At 49.3% G+C, this 27,526-nt stretch overlaps 7 protein-coding genes across 11 annotated transcripts in view; 4 read left to right on the forward strand and 3 right to left on the reverse strand.

Moving 5' to 3' along the window:
- LOC1279787 (M-phase inducer phosphatase) overlaps positions 1-2,098 on the forward strand; it is a 116,933-nt gene extending 114,835 nt beyond the window's left edge. For all 4 annotated transcript variants that reach the window (XM_061648698.1, XM_061648699.1, XM_061648700.1 and 1 more), the window contains one exon: positions 45-2,098. In XM_061648698.1, coding sequence (XP_061504682.1) covers positions 45-360 — 316 coding nt within the window. In that variant the 3' untranslated portion in view covers positions 361-2,098. The remainder of the gene's footprint in view (positions 1-44) is intronic.
- Positions 2,099-3,844: 1,746 nt separating this feature from the next.
- LOC1279773 (uncharacterized) lies at positions 3,845-14,048 on the forward strand. Of its 2 annotated transcripts, XM_061648703.1 has the most exons (7): positions 3,845-4,240; positions 4,334-4,436; positions 4,502-4,615; positions 11,474-11,646; positions 11,745-12,870; positions 12,957-13,332; positions 13,401-14,048. In XM_061648703.1, exons 1-7 carry the CDS (start codon positions 4,098-4,100, stop codon positions 13,541-13,543), a joined length of 2,178 nt encoding a protein of 725 aa, XP_061504687.1. In that variant the 5' UTR covers positions 3,845-4,097; the 3' UTR covers positions 13,544-14,048. The 2 variants fall into 2 exon arrangements, with proteins under 2 accessions (XP_061504687.1, XP_061504686.1); XM_061648702.1 differs by lacking the exons at positions 3,845-4,240; positions 4,334-4,436; positions 4,502-4,615 and adding exons at positions 10,645-11,086; positions 11,180-11,282 and having other exon boundaries at positions 11,348-11,646.
- On the forward strand, positions 5,713-6,466 carry LOC133391924 (M-phase inducer phosphatase-like). The gene has a single exon (XM_061648706.1). It carries the CDS (start codon positions 5,939-5,941, stop codon positions 6,449-6,451), a length of 513 nt encoding a protein of 170 aa, XP_061504690.1. The 5' UTR covers positions 5,713-5,938; the 3' UTR covers positions 6,452-6,466.
- On the forward strand, positions 14,049-15,553 carry LOC133391923 (serine protease 56-like). The gene is made up of 4 exons (XM_061648705.1): positions 14,049-14,399; positions 14,737-14,850; positions 14,948-15,260; positions 15,336-15,553. The coding sequence occupies exons 1-4, from the start codon at positions 14,179-14,181 to the stop codon at positions 15,498-15,500; spliced, it is 813 nt and encodes a 270-aa protein (XP_061504689.1). The 5' UTR covers positions 14,049-14,178; the 3' UTR covers positions 15,501-15,553.
- Positions 14,462-21,065, reverse strand: LOC1279771 (organic cation transporter protein). Its single transcript, XM_319528.5, has 6 exons — positions 20,467-21,065; positions 17,412-17,573; positions 16,866-17,326; positions 16,611-16,779; positions 16,250-16,542; positions 14,462-16,171 (listed from the first exon to the last, which is right to left on the reverse strand). The coding sequence occupies exons 1-6, from the start codon at positions 20,670-20,672 to the stop codon at positions 15,612-15,614; spliced, it is 1,851 nt and encodes a 616-aa protein (XP_319528.5). The 5' UTR covers positions 20,673-21,065; the 3' UTR covers positions 14,462-15,611.
- Positions 21,066-21,591: 526 nt separating this feature from the next.
- LOC133391921 (bifunctional 3'-5' exonuclease/ATP-dependent helicase WRN-like) lies at positions 21,592-24,876 on the reverse strand. The gene has a single exon (XM_061648697.1). The coding sequence runs from the start codon at positions 24,756-24,758 to the stop codon at positions 21,690-21,692; it is 3,069 nt and encodes a 1,022-aa protein (XP_061504681.1). The 5' UTR covers positions 24,759-24,876; the 3' UTR covers positions 21,592-21,689.
- Positions 24,877-25,203: 327 nt separating this feature from the next.
- Positions 25,204-27,279, reverse strand: LOC1279742 (protein CREG1). The gene is made up of 4 exons (XM_061648704.1): positions 27,072-27,279; positions 26,395-26,674; positions 25,967-26,326; positions 25,204-25,799 (listed from the first exon to the last, which is right to left on the reverse strand). Exons 2-4 carry the CDS (start codon positions 26,633-26,635, stop codon positions 25,585-25,587), a joined length of 816 nt encoding a protein of 271 aa, XP_061504688.1. The 5' UTR covers positions 26,636-26,674; positions 27,072-27,279; the 3' UTR covers positions 25,204-25,584.
- Between the last annotated feature and the right edge of the window lie 247 nt (positions 27,280-27,526).

The following is a 27,526-nucleotide window of genomic DNA, read 5'->3' on the forward strand; positions in this document are numbered from 1 at the left end:
TAACTTTGTGTGTTTTCCTCTCGTTTCTTTCCTCCTCTGCACAGATCACGCTTCCTGCGCAATCACGATCGCATCCTGAATGCCGACAGCTACCCGGCGCTGCACTATCCGGAGATGTACCTGCTGCACGGCGGCTACAAAGAGTTCTTCAAGGCGCATGCCGAACTCTGCGATCCGATCGCGTACCGACCGATGCTGGATCCGGACTTCGGCGAAGCGTACCGGCACTTCCGGGCCAAGTCGCGCAGCTGGAATGGGGACGGCACTGGTACGGTCAAGGCCAGCGCCACCGCCTCCTCCAGCTCGCTCGCCGGTGGACCGAACCGGCTGACCAAGTCGCGGTCTCGATTGATGCTGTAACGCCTCTCCCCCCTGGCACGCCGCTTAATGGTGTGTGCGCTGAAAGCTGGTTGCTACCGAACTGTGTTGAACGTGTTTTTTCCCGTATCTTTTGGTGCCCCGATCTTCCTCCATCACCCTTTCGCCCCTTCCCCTTTTATCCACGCTCACGTCTCTTGTATATACGTTATGGAATGTTTTTTTTGTTGTTATTATATTTTTATACTTACTTTTACCTTAGTTTAATGTTTTGTTTTTCTTTGCTAACGAAAGCAGAGCCGACAACAATTACCGTTGCAAGACAGTTTTGTGCATATTTGGAAAAGTTTCATTAAACGAATGACATTTTTGAACAAACATTCAAAATAAACAAAAAAAAAAGAAGAAGAATAGGAAGAAACGTAACAATTTTTCGTCAATTAGCTACAATTAACTTGTTGAATTCAAACGCGCAGCACCATACGGCAATAGCAATACACAAACCGAGAACTGGTCGTTCTGCTGTTAGCATACTCATTACTGACAAGCACAAAAAAGCACATCTCCCCCGCTCTGAAATAGTTTACCGTATAGGTTTTTTTGTTTGTCTCATTATTGCTTTTTGATGTGAACGTTTTTCTTTTATTTTTTAATTTTTCATAGTTTACGTTCTTTTCTTTTATTTTTTAGTTGCGTTGTTATTCCTGAGTTTTTCTTTTTAATATCTGTGATTTAGAATGACTTATCTTTTGAAGTATTCTTTTCATAACAAAAAAAAAAGAACCGCATCGCCTTGTGCGATGGGTGTCCCAAAAAATCTCATAAAACTTCAATCGAAGTCGAAGAAGCGTCGTGGTGTAACGAAACTGGGGATTTGGGGCGAACAGTTGACGACAAATTGCGTCCCAGTGGAGACTAAACGATAAGAAGTAATGTTTTCCAAACCATGTGTAGTAGGGACGGAAAACTGTCGAGAATTGTTAGCAGCTTCGTGGAAATGGAGCACTTGAAACTAGGCTCTTTACTCTCATTTCTTACCTAAACAGCCACACCAGTTCTGTAGCATTGCAATAGATTTTAGAGTTATCGTTTGTTTTGGTGCGTGCACGGTTAGAGCAGGACGGTCACGAAGGAGCACGGTACTAAAATGACAAGTGCAAATTAGGTAAATAAATATAAAAACCAACCTCCCGGGTGCGATTGTAAGTGATAACTACTACTACTACTACTATATGGAACCGATACACAGCTCCAAACTGTGCGGAAAGTGTGAGGGTAGGCCTATTTCCACAAACAAGTGAAATGCCTGTCCAAGACAGCGGTGCTTGATGTGGGACTTTGCGTGTTGTTAGGCTATGCTATAACAAGGGAGCGAAAATACCACAAGGATTATTAAACCTAACCCCATGGAATACACAGTAGCGCAGAGTAGATTCCTCTCCGACAGATTATACATCTCACAAGCATCGCTGCATGATTGTTGAAAAGAAGAAAAAAAAACAAAACAAGCAAAAACACACAGTTAAACATGAAGAGTGCAAATTTTTAGAAAGTTAGATAGCGTCTTTGTTGTAACCAAATTGTAGTAATGATCTAAACAACTTACTATATATAGAGGCGCGCTACGGAGGAATGCGATGTGGCAGTAAAATGTGCAAGAATCAACGATAGCAAAATACCCTTATTAGCGTGTAAGATAAGAGTACGGAAAAATTATAACTAGCTAAAAAGAAGAAGTAGAAACCTCTAAAAATACAGAAAACCAATCGCATAAAATAGAGAGAGCAAACGAACTGAACAAACTTTTCGGAATCGGGAACAAAGTCGGAAGTCGGGGAAGCATCGCCGACTTCCACAAATATCTCCCCCGTTTTCTTGCCTAGTGTTTAGCACGAGATAGACTGACTGTTGCGTTGCACGTGATCGTGTGCTTCGCGCAAGATTTCACTATGTAAATAGCTGCGGGTGCGTATATCCTGCGCACGCGTTTGTGTGAGTGTGTATCATACGAGCTACGACTGATTGAAAAAAAATATGATTGAACAGAGGAGCAAAATTAATTAGAATGCCAGTGGATTGACTAATATAATGATCACTTAATAAAATATTTATAATGCTGCACCGTTGCTGCAGTGGAGTTGAAATATAAAAAATGTGTCCTGTTTTTTCCATATTTTTTACACTATCATGACGAATCCCAAAACACCGGAACAGGACGTTACTGTGGACATCCGCGCTGGTGTCTTTAACTTGAGACATTCTGTAATCGTCTTGATGACGTCAATATCTTTCACAAAGTCAAAACAAAGTTTAAAAGTTGTATATGTTTGTTCGTGTTTTTTTTTTACAATCGGATCAACTTCAAAGCATAGCGTACACCTTCGGCAAATTCACTCACAATTAGATGAGGCATCTTGAACACAAACAGATGATGGAAACGGATGGCATTTTAGGAAGAGTTACCGAAAATTGTATTAAAAGTGAATTTGGCTTCAACAAACCTAACTGGATGGCTTCTCGAGAAAGTATCGTATTGGATTACTAATATTTTGGACAATAATACAGAACGAGCAGTTGAATATCTAAGCTTGAGAACATGCATTTTAGCAGCGGTTATGATTTTTTTCACTGTGCAAAATAGTCATCCAGCATTTACCACCCATCAAGAAAGAAGGGAAAGACATTGTTCAACACCAAGACATTATTGTTATTAACGGTCAATTTGAAATCATTCGACACAAACGAAGCTTGGATCGGAACTACAACTCCGCTAATTGTACATCACTGCATGGCATCTGCTACCGTTCTTTCGACAACATTTATTTGCGTTTCTATCCATACGATAAGGTATGTAAAACACTAAATTAGTTAGTTTTGGGTCCAATGATGATCTAAAGAATAATATTGTAGCGATAATAGAAAGAGTCGTAGATGTTACATCGTTAGTTGCTTGAACCGATGTACCTACTTGTGTTTGTCACACTGTGCAAACCATCCGATTTGACACTGCGGCGGATTATTCGTGTGTGTTGGTGGTTGACGTTCCGAGCAGAGTGACCAGAAATACCGATTTATCTGTATTCCTACCGATTTTTGATATGCCTACCGATTCACAGATGAGCCCCCTAAAACTACCGATTTTTCATTTATCCTACCGAAAATTACAGATTTTTTCGTAATACTAACCAAAAAGTCATATAACCATTTCCCAAATCACTTAAAGTATAAAACTCTATATGGAAATCACTAGCAACCAGAACCAGAAGTTCAACAGAGACAAGTAAGGCCCGTGTCTGTGCTCCATCGCATGCGATTTAATCGCACGTGCTGTCAAACGCTTTTTCGTATCATATTGCGATTATTTGAATGATTTTAATAATATAACGATTATGAAAAATTAAGTTGAGATTGTTCCTACAAAAAACCACACATTTAGTTTGACAAATAAAATCGGATGCAGCGTCCGACAAAATCAATATTTTTGATTCTGCTTGATCCACAGATTAGCTTCTATCTCCAACAACCCCCCCCCCCCCCCGCTCAACACTTCAAAGCCTACCGAAAACTACCGAAAAATCTTAAACTCCTACCGAAAACTACCGATAAAATTTTGATGCGCCTACCGAAAACCGCAAAAATAATCTGGCCACTCTGGTTCCGAGCGGGTGTGAGTACGGCATTCGGATGCTGGAAGCTGCGGAATAGCAACGCCGGCCCAATACCGCTGAGTTTTGTGTTTTATTGTCTAACAGCTCCGTTTAACCTTGAACAGCCAGATAATGGCGGATAGTTTCTTCAAAGCGGTGATTCGTGATCCCAAGTGGGACGTGCGTTCGGAAGCCAAACGCTTGGGCTTTCTGTTTCAATTGTACATCGATTCGAAAAAACCGACGGAAGTGTTTATCAAGTACAAAACCGCCAAGTAAGTGGACCCAGTGACGGCACCCGGCAACAGCCGGCTGATGGTGCGTCGCACAACCAATCAGCCAACCTAACCTCGCAACCGTATTTCCAGGGAGGCGGCGAAGGCACGGGCCAGCTTAGCACAAAATAAGAATGTGTTACGCGTCGAATCGATGGACGAGTGGAATATAAAACCAAAAAAGCAGGAAAGCAAGGTTTGTAATACGGGGTTTGATAAACATTCCACAAACATGCTTATCTTTGTTTTCTGTTATCGCAGCAACCGGAACATAATGCGTCTGCCGCACCGTCGGTCGTGGGAAGCACTGTCCAAACTAGATCCCCGGCCAAGCATAATTCTGCTGCATCGAACCACATGCCACCGCCGATGCCGATGCAGATGCCAATGCAGATGCAGATGCCGACGCCGGGAATGTTTAGCGTTTGTGCCGCGTGCCGGAACAGTGACGCCTCGTTCCAGTGCTTTGTTTGTGGCTTATTCTACTGCGGCGACCAATGCCAAAGAGCCGATTGGCCGGCCCATATCATGCAATGTGTACCGTAAGTGGACCTATCGGCCCTTTTCCCGGTTAAACCCTTATCGTCGTTTAAACAGACATCTGTGTGTTGTACTTATAAAAGACATTTCCATTTTGCAGACGCTTGGTGCGAGCATCGAATCCGTTTGTGGCGGCCAATGTACCACAAAGGAGCATGCCCTTACCCTTCAACGGAATGTTCCCCGGGGCGGGCAATAACATCTGGTACGAAAATAAAGAAAATGCACAACATTACGCGCCGCCGCACTCGAATGGTCCAGTGGCAGGCAGCTCCAAACAACAGGCTGGTACATCGAAACAACAGCCTGGTACATCGAAACAACAGGCCCAGCAGCCGAAACCCGTCCCGACTGCCACCCCGAAGGAATCGCCTCCCTGTAGCGTACCCACCAACGTGCTCAAAAGTATGGCCATGAAACGTCACCAGGACCAGGCCGACCCATCGAACAGTGTGGTGAGTGGTGAATCGAGCGCCCCTGCTAAAGCGAACGAAGCCAAACCGGCCAAGGAAGGCTCCAAGCTGGCGAAGCGGGTGCAGCAAAAGACGGCACCGAAGCGTACCATCCAATACGCCACATTCCCGCTCGAGGGTGAGAATGTAAAGATTTCCTACGTCAGTGCCGGCGGCGAGCTGTACGTGTACCGTACCGGCCCGGAAGCGAATGGTCAGCCGAACCGATACATCGAGCTGGTTAAACGTTCCATTGAATGTGCGCGAGGCGTTAAGGAGATGGTGCAGGCGGCACCAAAGGTAGAGGACGTTGTGTTTGCACCGTTCGATGGAGATTACTATCGGGCCGCTGTCAAGTCGGTGGACGGGTCGCAGGTGAGCGTGTTTTTCCCCGACTTTGGCAACTCGCTCACGGTCGAGTGGAAGCAGCTGAAAGACATTCCGGATAAGGACATACAGTACGACACGTGCTACACGCACGCGGTAAAGATTGAAGGCGTACCGACACCGTACACGCCGATGGTATACCAGTTTCTGTGCACGCTGCAAGAGCTGGATGATTTCGAGCTTACCAAGGTGGAGGATGGAGCGGGCGGCAAAACGATCGATATGCGCCACGTCCGGGAACTGTACCAGCTAAGCGAGAAGGTACGAGAGGTGGGCAATAAGGAAAAAATGGACGAAAAAGCAAAAAAAGCGCAGCAAGATGCAGATGGATGCGGTTGCGTTCGCACCGCCGGCCGTGACCGCGCTGGACAGTCCGGCCCGCACGACCGTGCTGGCGGCGGTGCCGAAGAAGCCGGTGTACCAGAAGTCGATCTCGATGAACGATGCGCAGATCATGAGCGCCCTGTCGCGGTCCTCGTCCGAGCCGGATCTGATCGGCGACTTCAGCAAATCGTACGTGCTGCCGCTGATGGAGGGCCAGCACCGGGATCTGAAGTCGATCTCGGGCGACACGATGGCGCGGCTGGTACGCGGCGACTACAACGACAAGATTGCGAGCTTCAAGATCATCGACTGCCGGTACCCGTACGAGTACGAGGGGGGCCACATCCGGGGCACGAAGAACCTGTACACCCAGGAGCAGATCGTCGAGGAGCTGATCCAGTCCAAGACGGCTCCGCCGAAGGTCACCGACGGCCAGGACGGGACGATGCGCCGTCACATCATCGTGTTCCATTGCGAGTTCTCGTCCGAGCGTGGTCCAAAATTGTAAGTATTGCAAGCATCGCTTACTACTAGCATCAGCTCTGCTCTGTATCCTGGTGAACATGAGTACTAACTTTGTGTGTTTTCCTCTCGTTTCTTTCCTCCTCTGCACAGATCACAGACCAAGTCGCGGTCTCGATTGATGCTGTAACGCCTCTCCCCCCTGGTACGCCGCTTAATGGTGTGTGCGCTGAAAGCTGGTTGCTACCGAACTGTGTTGAACGTGTTTTTTCCCGTATCTTTTGGTGCCCCGATCTTCCTCCATCACCCTTTCGCCCCTTCCCCTTTTATCCACGCTCACGTCTCTTGTATATACGTTATGGAATGTTTTTTTTTGTTGTTATTATATTTTTATACTTACTTTTACCTTAGTTTAATGTTTTGTTTTTCTTTGCTAACGAAAGCAGAGCCGACAACAATTACCGTTGCAAGACAGTTTTGTGCATATTTGGAAAAGTTTCATTAAACGAATGACATTTTTGAACAAACATTCAAAATAAACAAAAAAAAAAGAAGAAGAATAGGAAGAAACGTAACAATTTTTCGTCAATTAGCTACAATTAACTTGTTGAATTCAAACGCGCAGCACCATACGGCAATAGCAATACACAAACCGAGAACTGGTCGTTCTGCTGTTAGCATACTCATTACTGACAAGCACAAAAAAGCACATCTCCCCCGCTCTGAAATAGTTTACCGTATAGGTTTTTTTGTTTGTCTCATTATTGCTTTTTGATGTGAACGTTTTTCTTTTATTTTTTAATTTTTCATAGTTTACGTTCTTTTCTTTTATTTTTTAGTTGCGTTGTTATTCCTGAGTTTTTCTTTTTAATATCTGTGATTTAGAATGACTTATCTTTTGAAGTATTCTTTTCATAACAAAAAAAAAAAGAACCGCATCAGCTTGTGCGATGGGTGTCCCAAAAAATCTCATAAAACTTCAATCGAAGTCGAAGAAGCGTCGTGGTGTAACGAAACTGGGGACTTGGGGCGAACCGTTGACGACAAATTGCGTCCCAGTGGAGACTAAACGATAAGAAGTAATGTTTTCCAAACCATGTGTAGTAGGGACGGAAAACTGTCGAGAATTGTTAGCAGCTTCGTGGAAATGGAGCACTTGAAACTAGGCTCTTTACTCTCATTTCTTACCTAAACAGCCACACCAGTTCTGTAGCATTGCAATAGATTTTAGAGTTATCGTTTGTTTTGGTGCGTGCACGGTTAGAGCAGGACGGTCACGAAGGAGCACGGTACTAAAATGACAAGTGCAAATTAGGTAAATAAATATAAAAACCAACCTCCCGGGTGCGATTGTAAGTGATAACTACTACTACTACTACTATATGGAACCGATAAACAGCTCCAAACTGTGCGGAAAGTGTGAGGGTAGGCCTATTTCCACAAACAAGTGAAATGCCTGTCCAAGACAGCGGTGCTTGATGTGGGACTTTGCGTGTTGTTAGGCTATGCTATAACAAGGGAGCGAAAATACCACAAGGATTATTAAACCTAACCCCATGGAATACACAGTAGCGCAGAGTAGATTCCTCTCCGACAGATTATACATCTCACAAGCATCGCTGCATGATTGTTGAAAAGAAGAAAAAAAAACAAAACAAGCAAAAACACACAGTTAAACATGAAGAGTGCAAATTTTTAGAAAGTTAGATAGCGTCTTTGTTGTAACCAAATTGTAGTAATGATCTAAACAACTTACTATATATATAGAGGCGCGCTACGGAGGAATGCGAATGTGGCAGTAAAATGTGCAAGAATCAACGATAGCAAAATACCCTTATTAGCGTGTAAGATAAGATTACGGAAAAATTATAACTAGCTAAAAAGAAGAAGTAGAACCCTCTAAAAATACAGAAAACCAATCGCATAAAATAGAGAGAGCAAACGAACTGAACAAACTTTTCGGAATCGGGAACAAAGTCGGAAGTCGGGGAAGCATCGCCGACTTCCACAAATATCTCCCCCGTTTTCTTGCCTAGTGTTTAGCACGAGATAGACTGACTGTTGCGTTGCACGTGATCGTGTGCTTCGCGCAAGATTTCACTATGTAAATAGCTGCGGGTGCGTATATCCTGCGCACGCGTTTGTGTGAGTGTGTATCATACGAGCTACGACTGATTGAAAAAAATATGATTGAACAGAGGAGCAAAATTAATAAGAATGCCAGTGGATTGACTAATATAATGATCACTTAATAAAATATTTATAATGCTGCACCGTTGCTGCAGTGGAGTTGAAATATAAAAAATGTGTCCTGTTTTTTCCTTATTTTTTACACTTACTTACTTACTTACTTATCCGGCGCTACAACCGCTTTGCGGTCTTGGCCTGCCTCAGGAGTGTCCGAAACCGCTCACGGTCTCGCGCCTTCGTCTGCCAGTCCGTTATCCCGGCCTTAATGGCGGACGCCTCCACGCCATCTTGCCACCTCAATTTGGGCCTACCACGCCTCATCTGTCCTTGTGGACGGCCTAAAAAGACTTTACGGGCTGGGTCGTCCGTTTCCATGCGTATAACATGGCCAGCCCACCGGAGCCTGGCGAGCTTTATACGCTGTACGACAGTGAGGTCGCCGTACATCTCGTATAGCTCGTCATTATAGCGGCTCCTCCATTGTCCTTCCACACATACGGGGCCAAGTATCCTTCTGAGCATCTTCCTATCGAACGCGGCTAAGAGGGTTTCGTCAGATTTGGACAGTGTCCATGTCTCAGAGGCGTATGTGAGCACTGGTACTATATAGGTACTATATAGTCCCAGCTTCGTCCGTCGCGACAGGTTCTTTGAGGTGAACTGCTTTTTCAGGCTGTAGAATGACCGGTTGGCAGCCAGCATCCTTGCGCGCAACTCAGCTTCCATGCTATTGTCGTTGCTGACCTTTGATCCCAGATAGGTGAATTGTGGGACGACTTCAAAAGTGCGTTCACCTATCTGCACGTCACGCCTACGTAGATTCTGATTATTTGTTGGCGGGCCCGCTGATGTTGCCACCATCAGTTTGGTCTTTGCCTCGTTTATCTGCAATCCGAGGTTCTCTGCCGCCTGCTCGATCCCTTGGTAGGCTTCTGCTACATAGGAGAGCCGCAGACCAATGATGTCTATATCATCAGCGTATGCCAGGATCTGGGTTGACTTATAGAAGATGGTTCCCGTAGTCTCCACCCTCGAGTCACGGATAGCTCTCTCTAGCGCCAAGTTGAATAGGAGACAGGCAAGCCCGTCCCCCTGGCGCAGACCCTTGGTGGTAGCAAAAGGTCCTGAGAGTTTTCCATCCACCCTAACCTGGCATGTGACGTTGGTCATAGTCATTCTAACTAGCCTTATCAGTTTGGCCGGGATTCCAAAAGAGCTCATAGCGTCGTACAGTTTTACCCTGGCTATGCTATCGTATGCGGCTTTGAAGTCTATGAAGAGATGGTATGTGTCGTTTTTGTATTCAGCCATCTTCTCCAAGATCTGCCGCATGGTGAAGAATTTTTTACACTATCATGACGAATCCCAAAACACCGGAACAGGACGATACTGGACATCCGCGCTGGTGTCTTTAACTTGAGACATTCTGTTATCGTCTTGATGAAGTCAATATCTTTCGGAAAGTCAAAACAAAGTTTAAAAGTTGTATATGTTTGTTCGTGTTTTTCCCCAATCAGATCAACTGCAAAGCATAGCGTACGTCCTTCTATAATTCCACTCTGAGTTAGGTGAGGCATCTTGAAGACAAACAGATGATGGTAATGGATACTTCTGGCATTTTAGGAAGAGTTACCGAAAATTGCATTAAAAGTGAATTTGTCTTCAACAAACCCAATAGGATGACTTGCTCTAGAAAGTATCGTATTGGATTACTAATATTTCGGACGATACTACAGACCGAGCAGTTGAATATCTAAGCTTGAGTACTGTCGAAAAAAGTCATTCAGCATTTACCACCCAACAAGAAAGAAGGGAAAGTCATACTGACTATTATCTGTAATACCGTAGGGAATTTACACTGTAGAGCTACGTTTACAAATACCAATACTTTATTGTTATTAACGGTCAATTTGAAATCATACGACACAAACGAAGCTTGGATCGGAACTACAACTCCGCTAATTGTACATCACTGCATGGCATCTGCTACCGTGCTGACATTTATTTGCGTTTCTATTCATATGATAAGGTATGTAAAACACTAAATTAGTTAGTTTTGGGTCCAATGATGATCTAAAGAATAATATTGTAGCGATAATAGAAAGAGTCGTAGATGTTACATCGTTAGCTGCTTGAACCGATGTACCTACTTGTGTTTGTCACACTGTGCAAACCATCCGATTTGACACTGCGGCGGATTATTCGTGTGTGTTGGTGGTTGATGTTCCGAGCGGGTGTGAGTACGGCATTCGGATGCTGGAAGTTGCGGAATAGCAACGCCGGTCCAATACCGCTGAGTTTTGTGTTTTATTGTTTAACAGCTCCGTTTAACCTTGAGCAGCCAGATAATGGCGGATAGTTTCTTCAAAGCGGTGATTCGTGATCCCAAGTGGGACGTGCGTTCGGAAGCCAAACGCTTGGGCTTTCTGTTTCAATTGTACATCGATTCGAAAAAGCCGACGGAAGTGTTTATCAAGTACAAATCCGCCAAGTAAGTGGACCCAGTGACGGCACCCGGCAACAGCCGGCTGAAAGTGCGTCGCACAACCAATCAGCCAACCTAACCTCGCACCCGTATTTCCAGGGAGGCGGCGAAGGCACGGGCCAGCTTAGCGCAAAATGAGAATGTGTTGCGCGTCGAATCGATGGACGAGTGGAATATAAAACCAAAAAAGCAGGAAAACAAGGTTCGTAATAAGGGGTTTGATAAACATTCCACAAACATGCTTATCTTTGTTTTCTGTTATCGCAGCAACCGGAACATAATGCGTCTGCCGCACCGTCGGTCGTGGGAAGCACTGTCCAAACTAGATCCCCGGCCAAGCATAACTCTGCTGCACCGAACCACATGCCACCGCCGATGCCGATGCAGATGCCAATGCAGATGCCAATGCAGATGCAGATGCCGATGGGCCCGCCGGGAATGTTTAGCGTTTGTGCCGCGTGCCGGAACAGTGGCGCCTCGTTCCAGTGCTTTGTTTGTGGCATATTCTACTGCGGCGACCAATGCCAAAGAGCCGATTGGCCGGCCCATATCATGCAATGTGTACCGTAAGTGGACCTATCGGCCCTTTTCCCGGTTAAACCCTTATCGTCGTTTAAACAGACATCTGTGTGTTGTACTGATAAAAGACATTTCCATTTTGCAGACGCTTGGTGCGAGCAACGAATCCGTTTGTGGCGGCCAATGTACCACAAAGGAGCATGCCCTTACCCTTCAACGGAATGTTCCCCGGGGCGGGCAACAACAATTGGTACGAGAATAAAGAAAATGCACAACATTACGCGCCGCCGCACTCGAATGGCCCAGTGGCAGGCAGCTCCAAACAACAGGCTGGTACATCGAAACAACAGCCTGGTACATCGAAACAACAGGCCCAGCAGCCGAAACCCGTCCCGGCTGCCACCCCGAAGGAATCGCCACCCTGTAACGTACCCACCAACGTGCTCAAAAGTATGGCCATGAAACGTCACCAGGACCAGGCCGACCCATCGAACAGTGTGGTGAGTGGTGAATCGAGCGCCCCTGCTAAAGCAAACGAAGCCAAACCGGCAAAGGAAGGGTCCAAGCTGGCGAAGCGGGTGCAGCAAAAGACGGCACCGAAGCGTACCATCCAATACGCCACATTCCCGCTCGAGGGTGAGAATGTAAAGATTTCCTACGTCAGTGCCGGCGGCGAGCTGTACGTGTACCGTACCGGACCGGAAGCGAATGGTCAGCCTAACCGATACATCGAGCTGGTTAAACGTTCCATTGAATGTGCGCGAGGTGTTAAGGAGATGGTGCAGACGGTGCCAAAGGTAGAGGACGTTGTGTTTGCACCGTTCGATGGGGATTACTATCGGGCCGCTGTCAAGTCGGTGGACGGGTCGCAGGTGAGCGTGTTTTTCCCCGACTTTGGCAACTCGCTCACGGTCGAGTGGAAGCAGCTGAAAGACATTCCGGATAAGGACATACAGTACGGCACGTGCTACACGCACGCGGTAAAGATTGAAGGCGTACCGACACCGTACACGCCGATGGTATACCAGTTTCTGTGCACGCTGCAAGAGCTGGATGATTTCGAGCTTACCAAGGTGGAGGATGGAGCGGGCGGCAAAACGATCGATATGCGCCACGTCCGGGAACTGTACCAGCTAAGCGAGAAGGTACGAGAGGTGGGCAATAAGGAAAAAATGGACGAAAAAGCAAAGAAAGCAGCAGTGAAGCAGGAGGCTGTACCGAAGATGCCAATTCCCGATCCGGCCTCCTACCTTCCAGTTACGGCTGATGATGTAAGTGTTCTATTTTCATTATCTGCTTCGTAGTGTAAACATTGTTGAACAATTCACTTATTTGTTGTCACCCAATGTCACAACAGATCATTGAACACGACATGCAAATGGGGCCGGATGTGGAGCTGATGATAGTGGAAGCCTCGGAGCTGGACGGTTTGAACCAGCTGACGGTGATACTGAAATCGGACAGCCTGGAGTTCGCCAACATGCTGAACGAATGCGAACAGCGCGGAGCGGCCGACCCGAACCCGTACCAGCCGGAGGAGGAAAATCTAGTCTTCCTGCTACAGTTCGAAGGCATCTGGTGCCGTGCACTGTTGGCCAGCAGCCAGGACGAGGAGAAGCAGTACTATCTGCTCGATCTCGGCATTATACGTACGCTGAGCGAGCAGCCCGAATGTCGCCGCTATCCTGCCGGACTAACGCGCAAAATGTTTGCCTGCGAATGTATCGTTGATAGTAAGTGGTGTGGCGGTGCTTTAGAACTTATTGAATTTCTCACAAACATGCTCTTTTTTGGTTTTTAGATCCCGAAATGTTGAGAGTGACGAATGCAACGGAAGACAATAATGTTGCACTGCGCGGTATGATGCTAAAGGCCACCGTATACCAGCACACCGAGGAAGAAAATGAAACAACACACATTAAGATTCTTTCGATTAGAGGATAATTCAATATGCGGCACCTTCTTCTTTACGTTCGGTTTACGCGAAACCCCTTTTTCATCACTTAAATAAGCTTTTCTTGTATCGTTGCGATAGGAGTACGTTACGCTGGTTAACTCGCCTTTATTTTATCCCCTACCATGACTTCGTGCTCTTTGCAATGTTTTAATTGTAGTACGTAAGTGTGAAGCATCACACAATTGTAAAACAAGTTGATTTTATTCCAATCGCTTACGCTAAAGATGCCATTTAAGCAAGCCTTCGGCGAGCACGTTAAAAAATACAGTTAAAGCTGTAAGGAATACATATTCAGCACTGGATAGCAGTAGTACTGACGCAAGCAAAAATGCTTCCAAAACGTGACGACGCGCACCGTTGCCTCCGAGCTGCCGAGCTGCTATTCTATTGACACAGCCGGTTTGCCTTTTCGGGGCGGTTTTCTAAACCATCTTAGGTTAAAAACGCTTCAAATACAACCATTTATCAATAAACAAACCATTCGTTAATGAACTTCGGGCGGTAGTGTGTGCGTTCGCTTTCCCTGCCCGTTGATCAAATTGTCGTCGTCGCGTGTGTTTCGAAATCGTTCTTATCGTACGTGGACAAAAAAAGCGAAGTTCTCGTTGCGTTGCGGACAGAGATGGCACCGTACGTGGTGCTTTCGGTGCTAGTGCTAAGTGTAACGCCACTGTTTCTGCCACCCACCGATGCGATCGTGCGCGGTGAACGTGTCCGCCAGCGGGGCATGTTTCCGTTTGCCGTTTCGTTACAGCTGGCCGATGCAAACTGGACACACTTCTGTGGCGGTACGCATTTGGGCGAGGGCTGGATACTAACCGCGGCGCACTGCATCATACCGCTGTAAGTATAGATTGAACTTTATTTCTTTCTTTCTTAAAGTGTGATTGTCGTGATTGTCGTAATCGTTTTATGACAACAATGAGTGTTATTGTTCTGTTCCGTCCTACAACGTGTCTGCAACGTGGTAGCGTCTTATATTCTAAAGCGTACAATTAAAGCCTAAATGTGTTAGCTTAATGTGTAAAATTCCCTGGCTAATTGTTTGCCCGCCCTGCTCAGTTTCCCTGATAATTGGGATTTTAAAGAAAATTGTTTTGTTTTATCATTTATAAAATCATCTACCGAAACCTCTCTGTCCATATGCTGTTAAATCGCTTTATCGTTTCACTTTCTACAGGCGAAAGGGCAATCTAACGCAAATGGTGGCGGTAATTGGTGGCGCCAGTCTGGACGATAGCACTGTCGAACGTTTACCCATCGTTGAGACGCACCTGCTGGATAGTTACAATCCGTAAGTGAACACACCACACTGCTGTATGAGAGTAACGAACCGAATCAATTAAAGAGAGGCTTTTTTTCTGTTTCACTGTTCGTTCATCCGCTGGCAGCGTAACGATGGTAGGCGATATCGCATTGCTTCGGGCAGCGTTACCAACCACACCGAGCAGCAAACCGGAAGGCGATACACAGTCGACGTTACGCCTACCGAACGACACCTACCGTACGGCCGCTAACGGTGAGCTGTGTTACATCTTCGGCTATGGGTCCGGCTCGTACGATGGGCCAATCAGCCGAACGCTCCACTACGGTACGGTGCTGGCCCTCGAGCTGGACCGATGCATTGGAATGATGGGAGCGGTCGTAGCGCCACCAACCGACTCTGGAATGTTTTGTGCCATCGGGCGGTCCGATGCTTGCAAGGTGAGTCGTTATTGCCATTTCCCAGTTGAGACTTACTAGTTACTAAACTAGCGTTTTTTTTTTCTAAATTAAAAGGGTGATTCCGGCGGAGGCTACGTGTGCCAGCGCCCACCGTCCACGCAGTTTGTGCTGCGCGGCGTCATCTCGTACGGGGTCGGCTGTGGGGCACCGGGAACGCCCGGCGTCTACACCGACGTTGCCTACTATCTGAGCCATTTTCCGATCGGTCCGACCGTGTGACCGGTTCGGCTTAAAGTAAAGTCCTTATCCTTTCTAATCTCGCTTAAACAAAACCCCCCAGTGTGTGTGTGTGCCGTCGTGTTAATTTCTTACTCTCCCCCTCGCAATAACTCAATTGTTCGCGATTGGTTTTTCGCCCTTCTCGTCCATCTCCTCGTCGGCCGCGTGCGTTGCGTGCCGTTCCTGCTGGGCGTGATCCTTCAGCGCGGCGTCGCGCGTTTCCGGATGCAGCAGGGTGAGTGCACCGGCCAGCAGCACCGAGCAGCCGCAGATCGTGGTCGGTATCCACCAGGCGAGCCGGCCGAGCAGATCCGTAATGTACGGGGCCGCAATCGAGCCGACGTGCGCCATCGTCGAGCAGATGCCGAGCGCCGTGTTGCGTATCTCGGTCGGGAACAGCTCCGCCGTGTGCAGCGTCACGATCGCGTACACCGCGGTAATGCCGACGCGGCCCAGCATCGCGAGCGTTACCAGCAGGGTCGTGTTGTCGGGCGGGATGGTTAGCACCACCAGCAGACAGACGCCGGCGTACAGGAAGAAGCAGAACGAGGAGCTGCGCCGACCGAAGTACGCCAGCACGATCATCGAGAGTATGTACGCCACGATGTCTACCGAGCCGGTGGTCGCAACGTACACGTTTCGATTGGCCGCAAAGTTATCGGCATTGAGTGCTGTAGAGCAAAGACGGAATGTGAGCGAAATTTTAGAGGGTCAAATCATAAAATAACTTGAACAAAACACGGCTGTACCTGTAACGTAATAGCACAGCGACGTAATGCACCACGTAAAGTGGCAAATAAGAGCCCGCCGGCAGAGTACGGGCGTCCCGTACAGCTTCGTAAACTCGCTGAACGATTGCTTTAGCCGCGTGCTGAATGGTACCGGGGCCGGATCGGTTTCCGCTTCCGCCGCTGCTTGATGCTTTTCCGCCACCGTCGCACTGTCGATCAGCTCCTGGGGTGCGCTGTGCCCGAACACCATCCGGTACGCTTTCCGTTCGCGGCCCTTGCTAAGCAACCAGCGGGGAGATTCAACCAGGAAGCTGTGTGACAGACAGGGAAACAGATTAGATGGGTTTTTTGTTGTTTGAGAACGCGCAAACACACTCACTAAAGATGGATCACGAGCAGAAAGGACGGTACGGTCAGGGCGAGGGAAAGATCGCGCCACGGCTGGATGAGATAGGCGGCCAGCGCCAGACAGAGCATACCGAGCGGGTAGGAAAAGTTGAACGCAATGCTCATCCAGGACCGGTGCCGTTTGCCAATGTTTTCCGTCACTGGGAGGGAGGGAGCATGCAAAAGGGACACAAAAATTAGTCATCTGCCACACAGCACTTCCCAAGGGACGAACAAAAACACTTACGCAAAGCAAAGGCGGGATAGAACACCCCGGAAGCGGATGCACCGAGCCCGATGCGCCCGAGCAGCAGCAGTGCGTAGAACGGCGAAAAGGTGGTCAGCAGCCCGGCAACGATGTACAGTGTGGCCGCAATTGAAAAGCTCGTCTTGCGCCCGTATTTGTCCGAGATGACGCCGAAGCTGGAGGCACCGACAAACTTGCCGATCGACAGGGCGACCTGCACGGTCGAACGGAGTGCGGTCCGCTCGCACAGCAGATCCCATTCCGGTACGATCGATACGCCGTCCGGTTGGTCGTAGTACATGTGCCAGCTGCCGGCGCCGGTGCCCGCCGTCGCGAGACAGTTTACCTCGGCCGGCGGCGGATGGGACTGGGTGTAGCTGAGCGCATCGTTGTAGTTCAGCTCGCTCAGCTGACCATAGTTCCAGGTGTAGATCGTGCAGGTGCCATTTTTAGTGCTGCCCCTGGTGCGATAGAATAGAATGAGAGAGAGAGACACGGCGTTAGAATGCATTCTAGTGGCGCGTAGCGAACGTTGCGGAGGCTTACGTTGGTGAGGTGATGTTGCGTATTTCCTCGTGGCTCCAGCCGGCCTGCAGCAGCTCCGGCACCATGCAGTAGTAGTTTTTCGGCAGCTGGCCCAGAAACACGTACGACGAGACGTGAAACCCGTTCAGGATGTTGGGCGTGAGGCAGAGGATGAACAGGACCCTGGCATTGGCATTTGTTTGGTTAAAAAAAGGCTTGCTAATTAATTGCCCACGATACAAAGTTTTCCAGGGGTTCTCGTAGTTGTGGGACAGTTTCTTGACTTTTACTTTTGGGAAGTGAACTTCATATGTTGATAATTAGACTCTATGGCTCTCGTTTTGGACAGTCTCCTTGGAAATTCCTATAGGATTTGTTCAACAAGGATGCTATAGAGTCCATTTCCCATTACATTAAAGTAATTTCCTATAAGATAGAGTCAATAAAGTGTCCCACAGCTATTGGAACTCCTGAAAAACCCTGTAAGATAGCGCTCGGTAGTGAGACGACAGAACATTTAATCAGATTATGTCAGAGCGGCGCACCGGTCGGCGACAGATTAGAGCGAGCAAGATAGATAAGATTAGGAGCAGTGGCAATCGGTGGTGGAACAGTCCACTTGAATCTTGGCACTATATCAGTAGGACATCTGCTCTTTTAGTGTATTAAATCGTTCCAAAACTGTAAAAAAAAACCCTCACACATATCATCCGATCGTCGATAACGGGAGTCAACTTGCCGACTTGCCGACCGATAGCCTGGACTCATTTTCAACCCCCCCATTTCAATGCAAACCTCTCCCGGAGGAGGAGTTCCAGTTGTGCTTGACTTTAATTCCGAGTGGCGGTGGTGGCGGTGGCGGCGGCGGCACGGCTTTGACGAAATGCAAATCATTTCGCACAGCACACGCGCGAATCGTGCGTTTCCGTTGCAGTTTTGCGCCTACAAAATCGCGCGATCGCATGCTTCTCGTGTACGCGTCGTGGTGTGTGGACAAAGTCACCAACCTTGGCGCGCAAAACAAAAACAACAACAACATCAACCGATCCGCATGGAGCGCCCCGTATAAAGCAAACGTGCCCTTGGATGATGTTTGGCGTTGACAGGGCATTAATGACGATACGGATACTATCGGGTACGGGCCGGTATTATGTTGTGCCGTGACATTCAAAACACCCTGCCATCCCTTGTGGCTCGATGCGCACTGTCACGCGGAAGGGGTAACACGCGGCCCATATATTCGTGTTTGATTAGACGCGATGGGAAATGATGGGTAATGGTATGATGTGTGTATCGTGCAGCTTCATTGCACCTGTAATTGCACGATAAGACCTCCATCATCATCCTCTCGGTAGCAAGCGGTCTGGTGAAGAAAGGCGTCCAGATTCGATTGGACAAGATGAACCTGTCCTGTCCCGAAACCTGGGGGTGAAGAAGTGATTGCGCACTCTGCTGGGCACGATAAGCGAGGAGGGTTGTTTTCCTTTCTGCGCCCTTCTTCACCGGCGTATACTGCCCGCCATGGCGCCCCCGGACATCATCGCGATAGGCCGCCAATGGCCGCCACGAAAGGCAAAGGTCAGTTGTTAAACCTGCGCTCGCCAACTGTTTATGAATTCTAACGTTGGCTTCCCATTTGGACAACTGGGCACACAGTTCCTTCCTCCATCCGGATGATAATTACCTCCTCGCACACACACACACCACCTCGCCCCGGGACCGTCTTTTAAGAAATAATTTATTCTATTAGCGCACGTTTTGTGTCCTCACAAAACCCCATTACGCGAGCGCTCGCTCGCGCGCTTTTAATCCCGCGCTGCGTTTGAAGGGTCGTTTTACGCAAATCTTCATTTTACGGCTCCAGCAAGGGGATTGGTACCGGTGTTGACCTCCACGTCTGATAGGAGAGGAATTTTTGGTTTGGTTTTCGTTTTCGGCAGGGAGCGCTTTTTTGTGTGTTTTTGCGATGCCGTTCTTCCCCGTGCCTTATCTCTCTCACTGGCTGGACCTGGACCCAGTGCGCCGTTAGGAGTATTTAGTGTGTGACGGGAGCTTTTATTTTCGGAATGCCACTGCCAATGTCAATTGAATCGGAGTAAGTGTGGCCTGTTTTGTTGGAATCTTTGTCCAAGTGGATAATAAGTGTCCAATTTCTCAGTAATAAGTAATGGAACTTTCAAATCAATTCCCACTTTCATTGCTGTAGCTACCAACTCGCGAGATTGTTGCTCAGGGCTACTTCCAATTAGTGAGAACTTAATCCGCCTTTATACTGTCCCACTCTCGACCACCGGACGACAGGCGTGCGATCGGTCGTCTCGAAAAACATTCCAGCATGAAAGTGCGCGCACGGGCTGGCCTGTACTGTCCTATCAGCCGTGCTGTTGCTCGACGTGTCCACTTCATCCCTTATAGCAACTGAACTCTTTTGAACCCGCAAAACACACACACACACTCGCACGGTCGGGGTGAAAGTATAGAAAAGGGAGAGAGCGAATGAGAAAAAAAAGAAGGTAAAAGTAGAACCACTTTTGCTTCCCCTCCCCGGCCTACTACGGGGGTACGCACGCACAACCTTCATCGCTTGCGTTCTCGCCACCTCGCGGTGTCTGCGTATGTGTAAACGTACGCACAGAGAATGCACGTGCTGCACTGTCCAAGAACGTGTTTCTGATGCGTTTGGGTCGAGACGGCGCAACAAAACCACCTTGAAGGCAAGCATGCCTCCTACACGCGCCCGACCCTACCCGCACCATCATTCTCAGATGACCTTCTGGTAATTTTCTAAATTCTTCCTCCATTTCCCTGAGCAGAACCATTTTTCTAACGCGCTTTGGTTGCGTACGGCAACAGCGTGTCGCCTTTGCGCGTGTGTGTGTGTTATCTTTGTGGGAGGGGTTCGGGTTTATTTTTATCCTTCCGCGACGCGGTCAACGTCAACGGTGGCCGCTGTTTTGCAACCGAAACACGCTCCTCGACCTATATATTTTTCTTGGCTTGGCGAATAGCAGCGCGCGCGTTGAAAATTAGAATGGGAAACGTGTCACGGATTTTCCACCCAGTCCACTCCACTTACCATAGCCACAGCCCACGGTCGCCCTTTTTCTCCAGCCCGTCGAGAATGGTTTGCTTCAGATCGCCTGCCGACTGGACGGTCAGCTTAGCGGTGCCGTTCTTTAGCTGGGCGGGAGACTCATCGAGCTGTTGCTGTTGCTGCTGCTGCTCATCTCCTTTCCGTTGCTCTCCATCGCCCACCGTGTGATCTTCCTGCTCCTGGCCCATCCTTGGCGTTCTTGGATAAACGGATAAACGGACTCACTTTGCAACACAGCCAACAAGCGCGCCGTACATTTAAACTTTCCCACCACTTTTCACTTCACGCGCGCGAGGCGCACACGTGCTTTATGGTTAGTTAAATATTTGCTAACACAACGGTATCATTTCCCGTAGAAAAACCATAAAAAACTGAGCTGATGGTACACTACTATTTGATTCGCACGTGTGAGTTGTGTTCGCGCCAAAATTTTCCTCGCCGTTGGCAGCCAAAACCGATGGCAACGAGCGGGCTTAGCAACCGCGCGCGCAGTGTGGATGGCGTTATCTCTAGCAATGCGCGCAGCTGCCACTTGCGTCTCCGATGGCGTACGCGTACCGAGTGAGAGTGAAAACGCAACTGCCACAAATTCAAACACGGGCGCGCGTGCTCCGGCGTACATCGAAGAGAGAGAGAGAGAGAGCGCGAAATGGGAGAGAGAGATGCCGATTTGAAAACTGCTCGAAATCGGTGAAGCGAAGGATTGCGCGCGTGGGGATCTTACACTAAATTGGATTAGATGGTGCCGCATTTGGGACCTTTTCGTTCGCTTTCAATGCACTTTCTGATCGGCCCTTATATCAGCCAGCTCTACACACCGGGTGCGGTGGCAATACGGCTACAGTTACGAATTGCTGCTACGAATTGTACGCCACATCCGGTCAGCGGCCAATTGGCTCTTTTGTGCATCAATCAAAGACCACGGGGCTTAAGAACCGAGCGACGAAATTGATGACAAACCCCATACCGATTACTTTCCGGGGGTGGCACTACTTGTGCCATTAACATTGTGGCTTCTTTTCTTTCTTTGACGAGCGAACAACAAATACATTGTATCAAGAGGACACAGAGCAGAGGGGCAGGAAACAGCTAAACGAATCTTGCGGGTTTGTTCGAACGTCTTCGTTCCCCAGGAACATGACACGGTGGGGGTTTTTATTCACAAAAAAGGTTAACAAAACAAGCGAAAAGTAGTTCTCCACGTTTCAGGCCATTCGTTTGGGCAGCTGGAAGAAGTGCTGGCGGTTGCAATCCTTATCCTCCTTACCGCTATCATCATCGTCGTCTTCGTCGTCCTCATACATGATGCGCTTTAAATTAACTGTACGTGTGCGGGAAGCTGCTTTCGCCGCGTCGTCCGCGGCCATCTTTTTCTCCGACGATGATGGTTTGTCGTCTTCATCGTCGTCCTCGTACATAATGCGCTTCAGATTTACGGTGCGCTCCCGGGGTGGTGCGTTCCGCGGGATTTCCTGCCTATTACTATCGTTCGCTTCCGTGGAATGCTGGCTTGCCGTCGTTTGTACTGCATCCGATGGCACATTACTGGTAGTAGTAGTGATTGTAGGCGACGATGACGATGGAATGTCCTCCTCCTGCCCTACCATCGATGCTTCGAGCCGATCGAGCTCGGCAAAATCAAGCATATCATCGTCGTCATCGTTGAACATATCGTCCATGCACGGTGATGTGTTGTTCTGGTGCGGTTGTTCGGTGGAACTTTTCTGTGGGACACCACTAGCGTCCACGTCCGTTGGGAACAGATCCTCATCGTCGTCGTCGATCATGTCCTGTAGTGAAGCGTTAAAAGCGTTCTCTTCTTCTTCGTCGACCTCTTTCGTCACCTTCTTTTCGGCCAACACCGGCTTCGGTTGAGAAGCTGGCGGTGTTTTCTTCGCCTGCAGCCGTCGCCATCGCTCCCAGGTCAGCACAACCTTTACCTGATTGAACGTAATCTCCGGTGGACAGCGTTCCTTAATAGAGGTGAGCGTAATCGATTGACCGAGATCGGCGGGCAGATGCATCGCAATCGCTGCGTACACATCCTCCCGCACACCCAGCCGGCTCACATCGCGCTCCTCAACGGGCAGCCCCGCCCGTACCGCGTCCAGTATGTGCTCGATGATGGTCGCCTCCTTGAGGCTTCTTATAGCGGCAATCTCGGCAATCGATTTGCCCTCCGTTTTCCACAAACTATAGCTCGTGGCTTTCGTTGCGGACAGCCCCTCAACCGTGGGTTGGTTGGGCTGGTGCTGCGTCGTTGAGCTGCTGGCACCGGGCAGCAGATTGCGCTGCTGCTGTATGCACACCAGAAACTCGCGCCCAAACTTTTGCAGCTTCGCGTCGGAAAACCCGTCCAGCTGGATGTCCTTCATCTCCTGCAGGTTGAGCGGCTGCCGGGTGGCCATCGCGTGCAGGGCCGCGTTCGACGCGATCATGTACGGCATACACTCGTAGGTCGTCGCCAGCTCGGCCCGCTTCTTCAGCAACGACTTGACAAGTTCTTGGCGCAGATCTTGCTGTGTTGCGGGCGGCCGGGCTGCCGGCAGCTGCGCCGTCTCGTACAGTGCGGCGGGCTTAATGACGGTCAGCGAACGGAACATGGTGGTGGTGGGTTTGAGTAGCAGCTTGCGATCTTTGCCACCGTCCGCAAGCCAGCGGCGCCCGGCAGGTGCAAGCTGGTAGTGCACTCCCTGTGCAAATTTGTTGAACTGGTTTGTGATCTTCGTCTTGCTCAGGTAGCCTTCCCGCTCGAGCAGCGTGCCGAGCCCCTTCCACCAGTCCTCGTCCCGATGTTTGCCCTTCCCGTGCAGGGCGTTCGTGTGGAACCGTTCGGGCAGCTTTTTGTTCTTCGAACCGCGCAGCAACATGATGGGCATTGCCATGCTGACCGCGCCATAAAACGCCCCGATCGCCTTCAGGAACAGTTCCGCGTCGGGCGCAAAGTTGTAGCAGCCGTCCGCATCGATCCCCTCGTACCGCTCGCAATCCTTCGCCAAACCGCCGCGCGTACAGTTGTCGCAGCAGCGGAGCCTCGGTGCGGACGCTTGCCCCTGCTCCGCTTTGTGCGCCTCGGCCGGCATGACGCCCTCGAAGTAGTTCAGTATGAACCGCCGCCGACAGTCGCGCAGCTCCACGTACTCGGCCATCCGGCGGCCGAGCTCTTCCTGCGTTGCCTTCACCGAGCTGGGGATTTCCGATCGCAGAAATTCGTGCGTTTTGAAATCGCTCGCGCTCCAGTATATGATGCAGCGGGCCGGCTGGCCGTCTCGGCCCGCCCGGCCCGCCTCCTGGTAGTAGCTTTCCAGGTCCTTCGACGCGCCGTAGTGTATGACGAGCCGCACGTCCGGCTTATCGATGCCCATGCCGAACGCGATCGTTGCCACGATCACGCGCACCCGATCGGTCACGAAGCTTTCCAGCACCTCCTTCCGCCGGTTGAGCGACATGCCGCCGTGGTACGGCGCACAGTCGATGCGCTTGGCCTGCAGCAGCCCCACAATGTCGTCCGTTTGCTTGCGCGTCAGACAGTAGACGATGGTGCTTCCGTCCCGATTTTCCGCCACCAGTGGCTGTATGTCGTGCATCGGGCCGAGCGGTGATTTCGGCCGCACGATAAACTCCAGGTTCGGCCGATCGAACCCGGTGCAGAGCACCTGGGGCCGTACCAGCCCGAGCGAGGCAACGATATCGTCCCGCACCTTTTGCGTTGCCGTCGCAGTAACCGCCAGTATGGGCACCTTGGGGCAGAGCTTCCGTATCACGCCCAGATTGCGGTAGGCGGGCCGGAAATCGTGGCCCCATTTGCTTAAGCAGTGCGCTTCATCGATCGCGAACAGGACGAGCTGATCCTGCACCGCTCGGAGCAGCGACTCGCCAGCGTCGGTTGCAATGTACTCGGGCGTAAGGTAAACGACGCGCAGCAGGCCTGCTTTGATGTCCGCCAGGCGCGATTCTTTCTGGGCCGAGCCGAGCAGACAGGCGGGTATGTTGCACAGGTTCAGCGCCATCACTTGATCCTGCATCAAGCTGATCAGGGGCGATACGACGAAGGTCAGCCGGTCGAGAAAGACGGACGGGAACTGGTAGGTGAGCGATTTGCCGTAACCGGTCGTCATGATCGCACAGTTGTCCCGCCGCTGCACGATGATGGAGTGGATGATGCGCCACTGCATCGGCCGGAACGATGTGTGGCCGAAGCTGGCGGACAGGGTTTTTAGATGCTCCGGGCCTGGTTCATCGCTGTCGTTGGGTTTGTCCTTGGCGAAGGACATAATTTCAGTCTGTAGTCTACAATGAAAGAAAACACGATTTCGAGTGAGTTGTGCGGAGCACGAACTTGTGCGTGTTGTTTGTTATTTTTTTGTATTGCCCAGAATGCCGCGCAACAGAACTGTCAAACGGATTAGCAGTGGTTAGACGGCGCAAGGGCTGGTTGTGTGAAGGAAATGAACAAAATTAGCAACTTATTTTTGCTTTTTTAAGTTAATACATATATTTGCGTATTTTAAGCTCAAACACGGGAATTAAAGCAATATAATCGTTTCTGTAGCATCATATCATACGTGAAAATGTTGATATAATCGCCTGTTATGCATCATATGAGTTCTTTCTTTTCCAACAGTCATGCGGAGCATACATTTTTTAAATATGAAAATCTGTCCCCAATAAAACTTTATTGCTTCAATCGTAATCGAATTTTTAAAATGTTATTTAAAAAAAAAACCCTCCCCTTTTTGTTCTAATAAAATAGTAACGTTTTCCGTTACTGCAAACGTTATCACTTATCACAAATGGATTCGCGCTGTGTGCTTTCGCATCGTTCGAATGCAATGCGGTTGTGCTTTCCCCTCCTATTGAGCAGTCGTATTATCATTCGAAATCCCCCGTCCGGCGGATTGGTGCAGTTTTTTGTTTTTGTTGAATGCATTCTTCCATGCCCTCTTCCATGCTGATTACGTTAAGGCTCTACCTTACCGCGCACCACACAGAGGCGGTTAATTTCTCTTTCGCTATCGTTATCACTTTTCTCCCCTGGTTTCCAAAAACACCTTTCGCAACGCCATGTCAAGTGCATCATCATTTCGTATCAGCAGTTCCCTATGGCATCGCCGTCGTGCCCTCGGTCGTTGAAAAACGGGGCGGAATTTGGCGCTCGCTGATGTTGCTGCTGCTGCTGCTAGCGGCTTTGCTGCGCTTATCAGGATCCGCTGCCAGGTAATCGGCCATGGTAACGTAGTGCGGACCGCCGTAAAAGTCAAGTACCGCGATTTGCGTGATGTTCAGCTTGCAGAGGAAAAAGTTATGCCCATCGGCTGGAGAAACCCGGCGCGTGAAAGGAGAAGCAAAGCAAGTGTTTAGACAAGGTGGAGGTTGTCACATACACACACAACTGATAAGGAGTGGGCGTTAGTGTCTTTTCGCGGAATGCGATTAGAATTCCCTCCCCAATTGAAAGAGAAATGCCCACTTCAAAACTTACTTTGGATCCACTTCTGCGCTGCCGGATGGCGGCTAAACATGGCCCTGGAGCCGAACGCGTACTCGGCGGTACCGTTCTCAATTTTGTCCGCCCGGCCCGAGACCATGATGCGGGCGCAGGTCGGTTCCATTGGATCGATACCGTTGCGCGTGCAGTAGAGGTCCTGGTCGAGCGTCAGCATCACCGTCAGCCGGTTGTCCCGGTCCAGATCCTGGGCGGTGTAGTCAAGCATGGTCAGGTAGAAGTACAGCGTGCCGGTGGACTTTTCACCCCGCGCACTGTCCGCCACCGAGATGATGTTCACCATCGGGAAGCCCTTGATTGCGTCCACCGTCGAGAGCGAGCCCATCGAAACCCATTCTGTGTGAGGGAATGGAGAGATTTAGAGAAAACACAATCCAGCGATAATGGTTACGATTCTTGCTTACCGGCCTTATGCACCAGGTAGCGTGCCATCTTGGCGTACTCGGTGTGCGGTGGCGGCGCATCGCTATCGTCTTCAAACATTTCTATCAGTGACCCGCCGGAAAGGTTATTCCAGCAGGCGAGCGTGGTCAGCAGTATTGCCGAGACCATGATGTACAGCACAATCCATCGCTTGGTGCCGACCGGTGCAACCGGGACCACCGTTTCGCCGAACTGTTTGTACGTGACCGACGGAATCGTCATGATGGCACGGTATGCTGCTCCCTGTTGTTTGAGTATTACCTTTGAAAGACACGAAAAAGCTGCATTTTTATTTCATTCACAATCGAGCATTGCAACATGCCCCATCGCTCTCCAACCCGACGCCCCGCGATGATTCATAGTTGGATCTTGCGACGGAAATGATCGCGCATTTCTTTGTTTCCGAAGCAACACCACCACCGGACTTATGACGCAGATATCGTCGAGTGTGATAAAGCGTAGCACATTTGCACAACACCATTGCCTTCCCCGCGCACACACACAAGGCAGGCCCGATCTTGCGATCGCGAAGGTCAGAACTTGTTTGCCTTTCTTTTGTAGGCGGAAGGCGGGACAGGAAGGGTGAGTGAAATGCGCTTTACAACAGGAACGGAACCTTCACTCGAACGATTAGCACAAATTAGAGCCTTACACTTACTTCTTTACAGCCCCTGGAATAAGTTGTAATGTCCGCCTGGTCCGAGAATGGGCGATTAAATGCGAAAGGTGCGATTCGTTCCAGTTGTTTTTGATTTGGCTTGTGCCGTGTTTTTGTTGTTGTTGTTGTTGCTATTATTTGTTGTGAAATGAGAACATTGCAACAGAGAGGTACCAGGTTGTGTCAGGTCAGTGTGATTTGACAGTTGTGCACAGACGCGGGCGCGCGCTGCTGTCAGTGCGAGAGGGAGAAAGTTTGTTGCCTAGCGAACTTTGTTGTTCAGCAGGAGATTAACAGAGTCGTTTAAAGCATTTACGTTCGTAAATTTAGGAAAAAAATTGTTTAATAATACACTGATTGAAAACACTGAAAGGAGAAGAAGCAAAAATTCTGTACGACAAAACACAAAAGAATGTACAATACGCACGAGCGAAATATATTTGTACAGTATGATT

Source organism: Anopheles gambiae, chromosome 2 (assembly GCF_943734735.2).
Source record: "Anopheles gambiae chromosome 2, idAnoGambNW_F1_1, whole genome shotgun sequence".
NCBI lineage: Eukaryota > Metazoa > Arthropoda > Insecta > Diptera > Culicidae > Anopheles > Anopheles gambiae.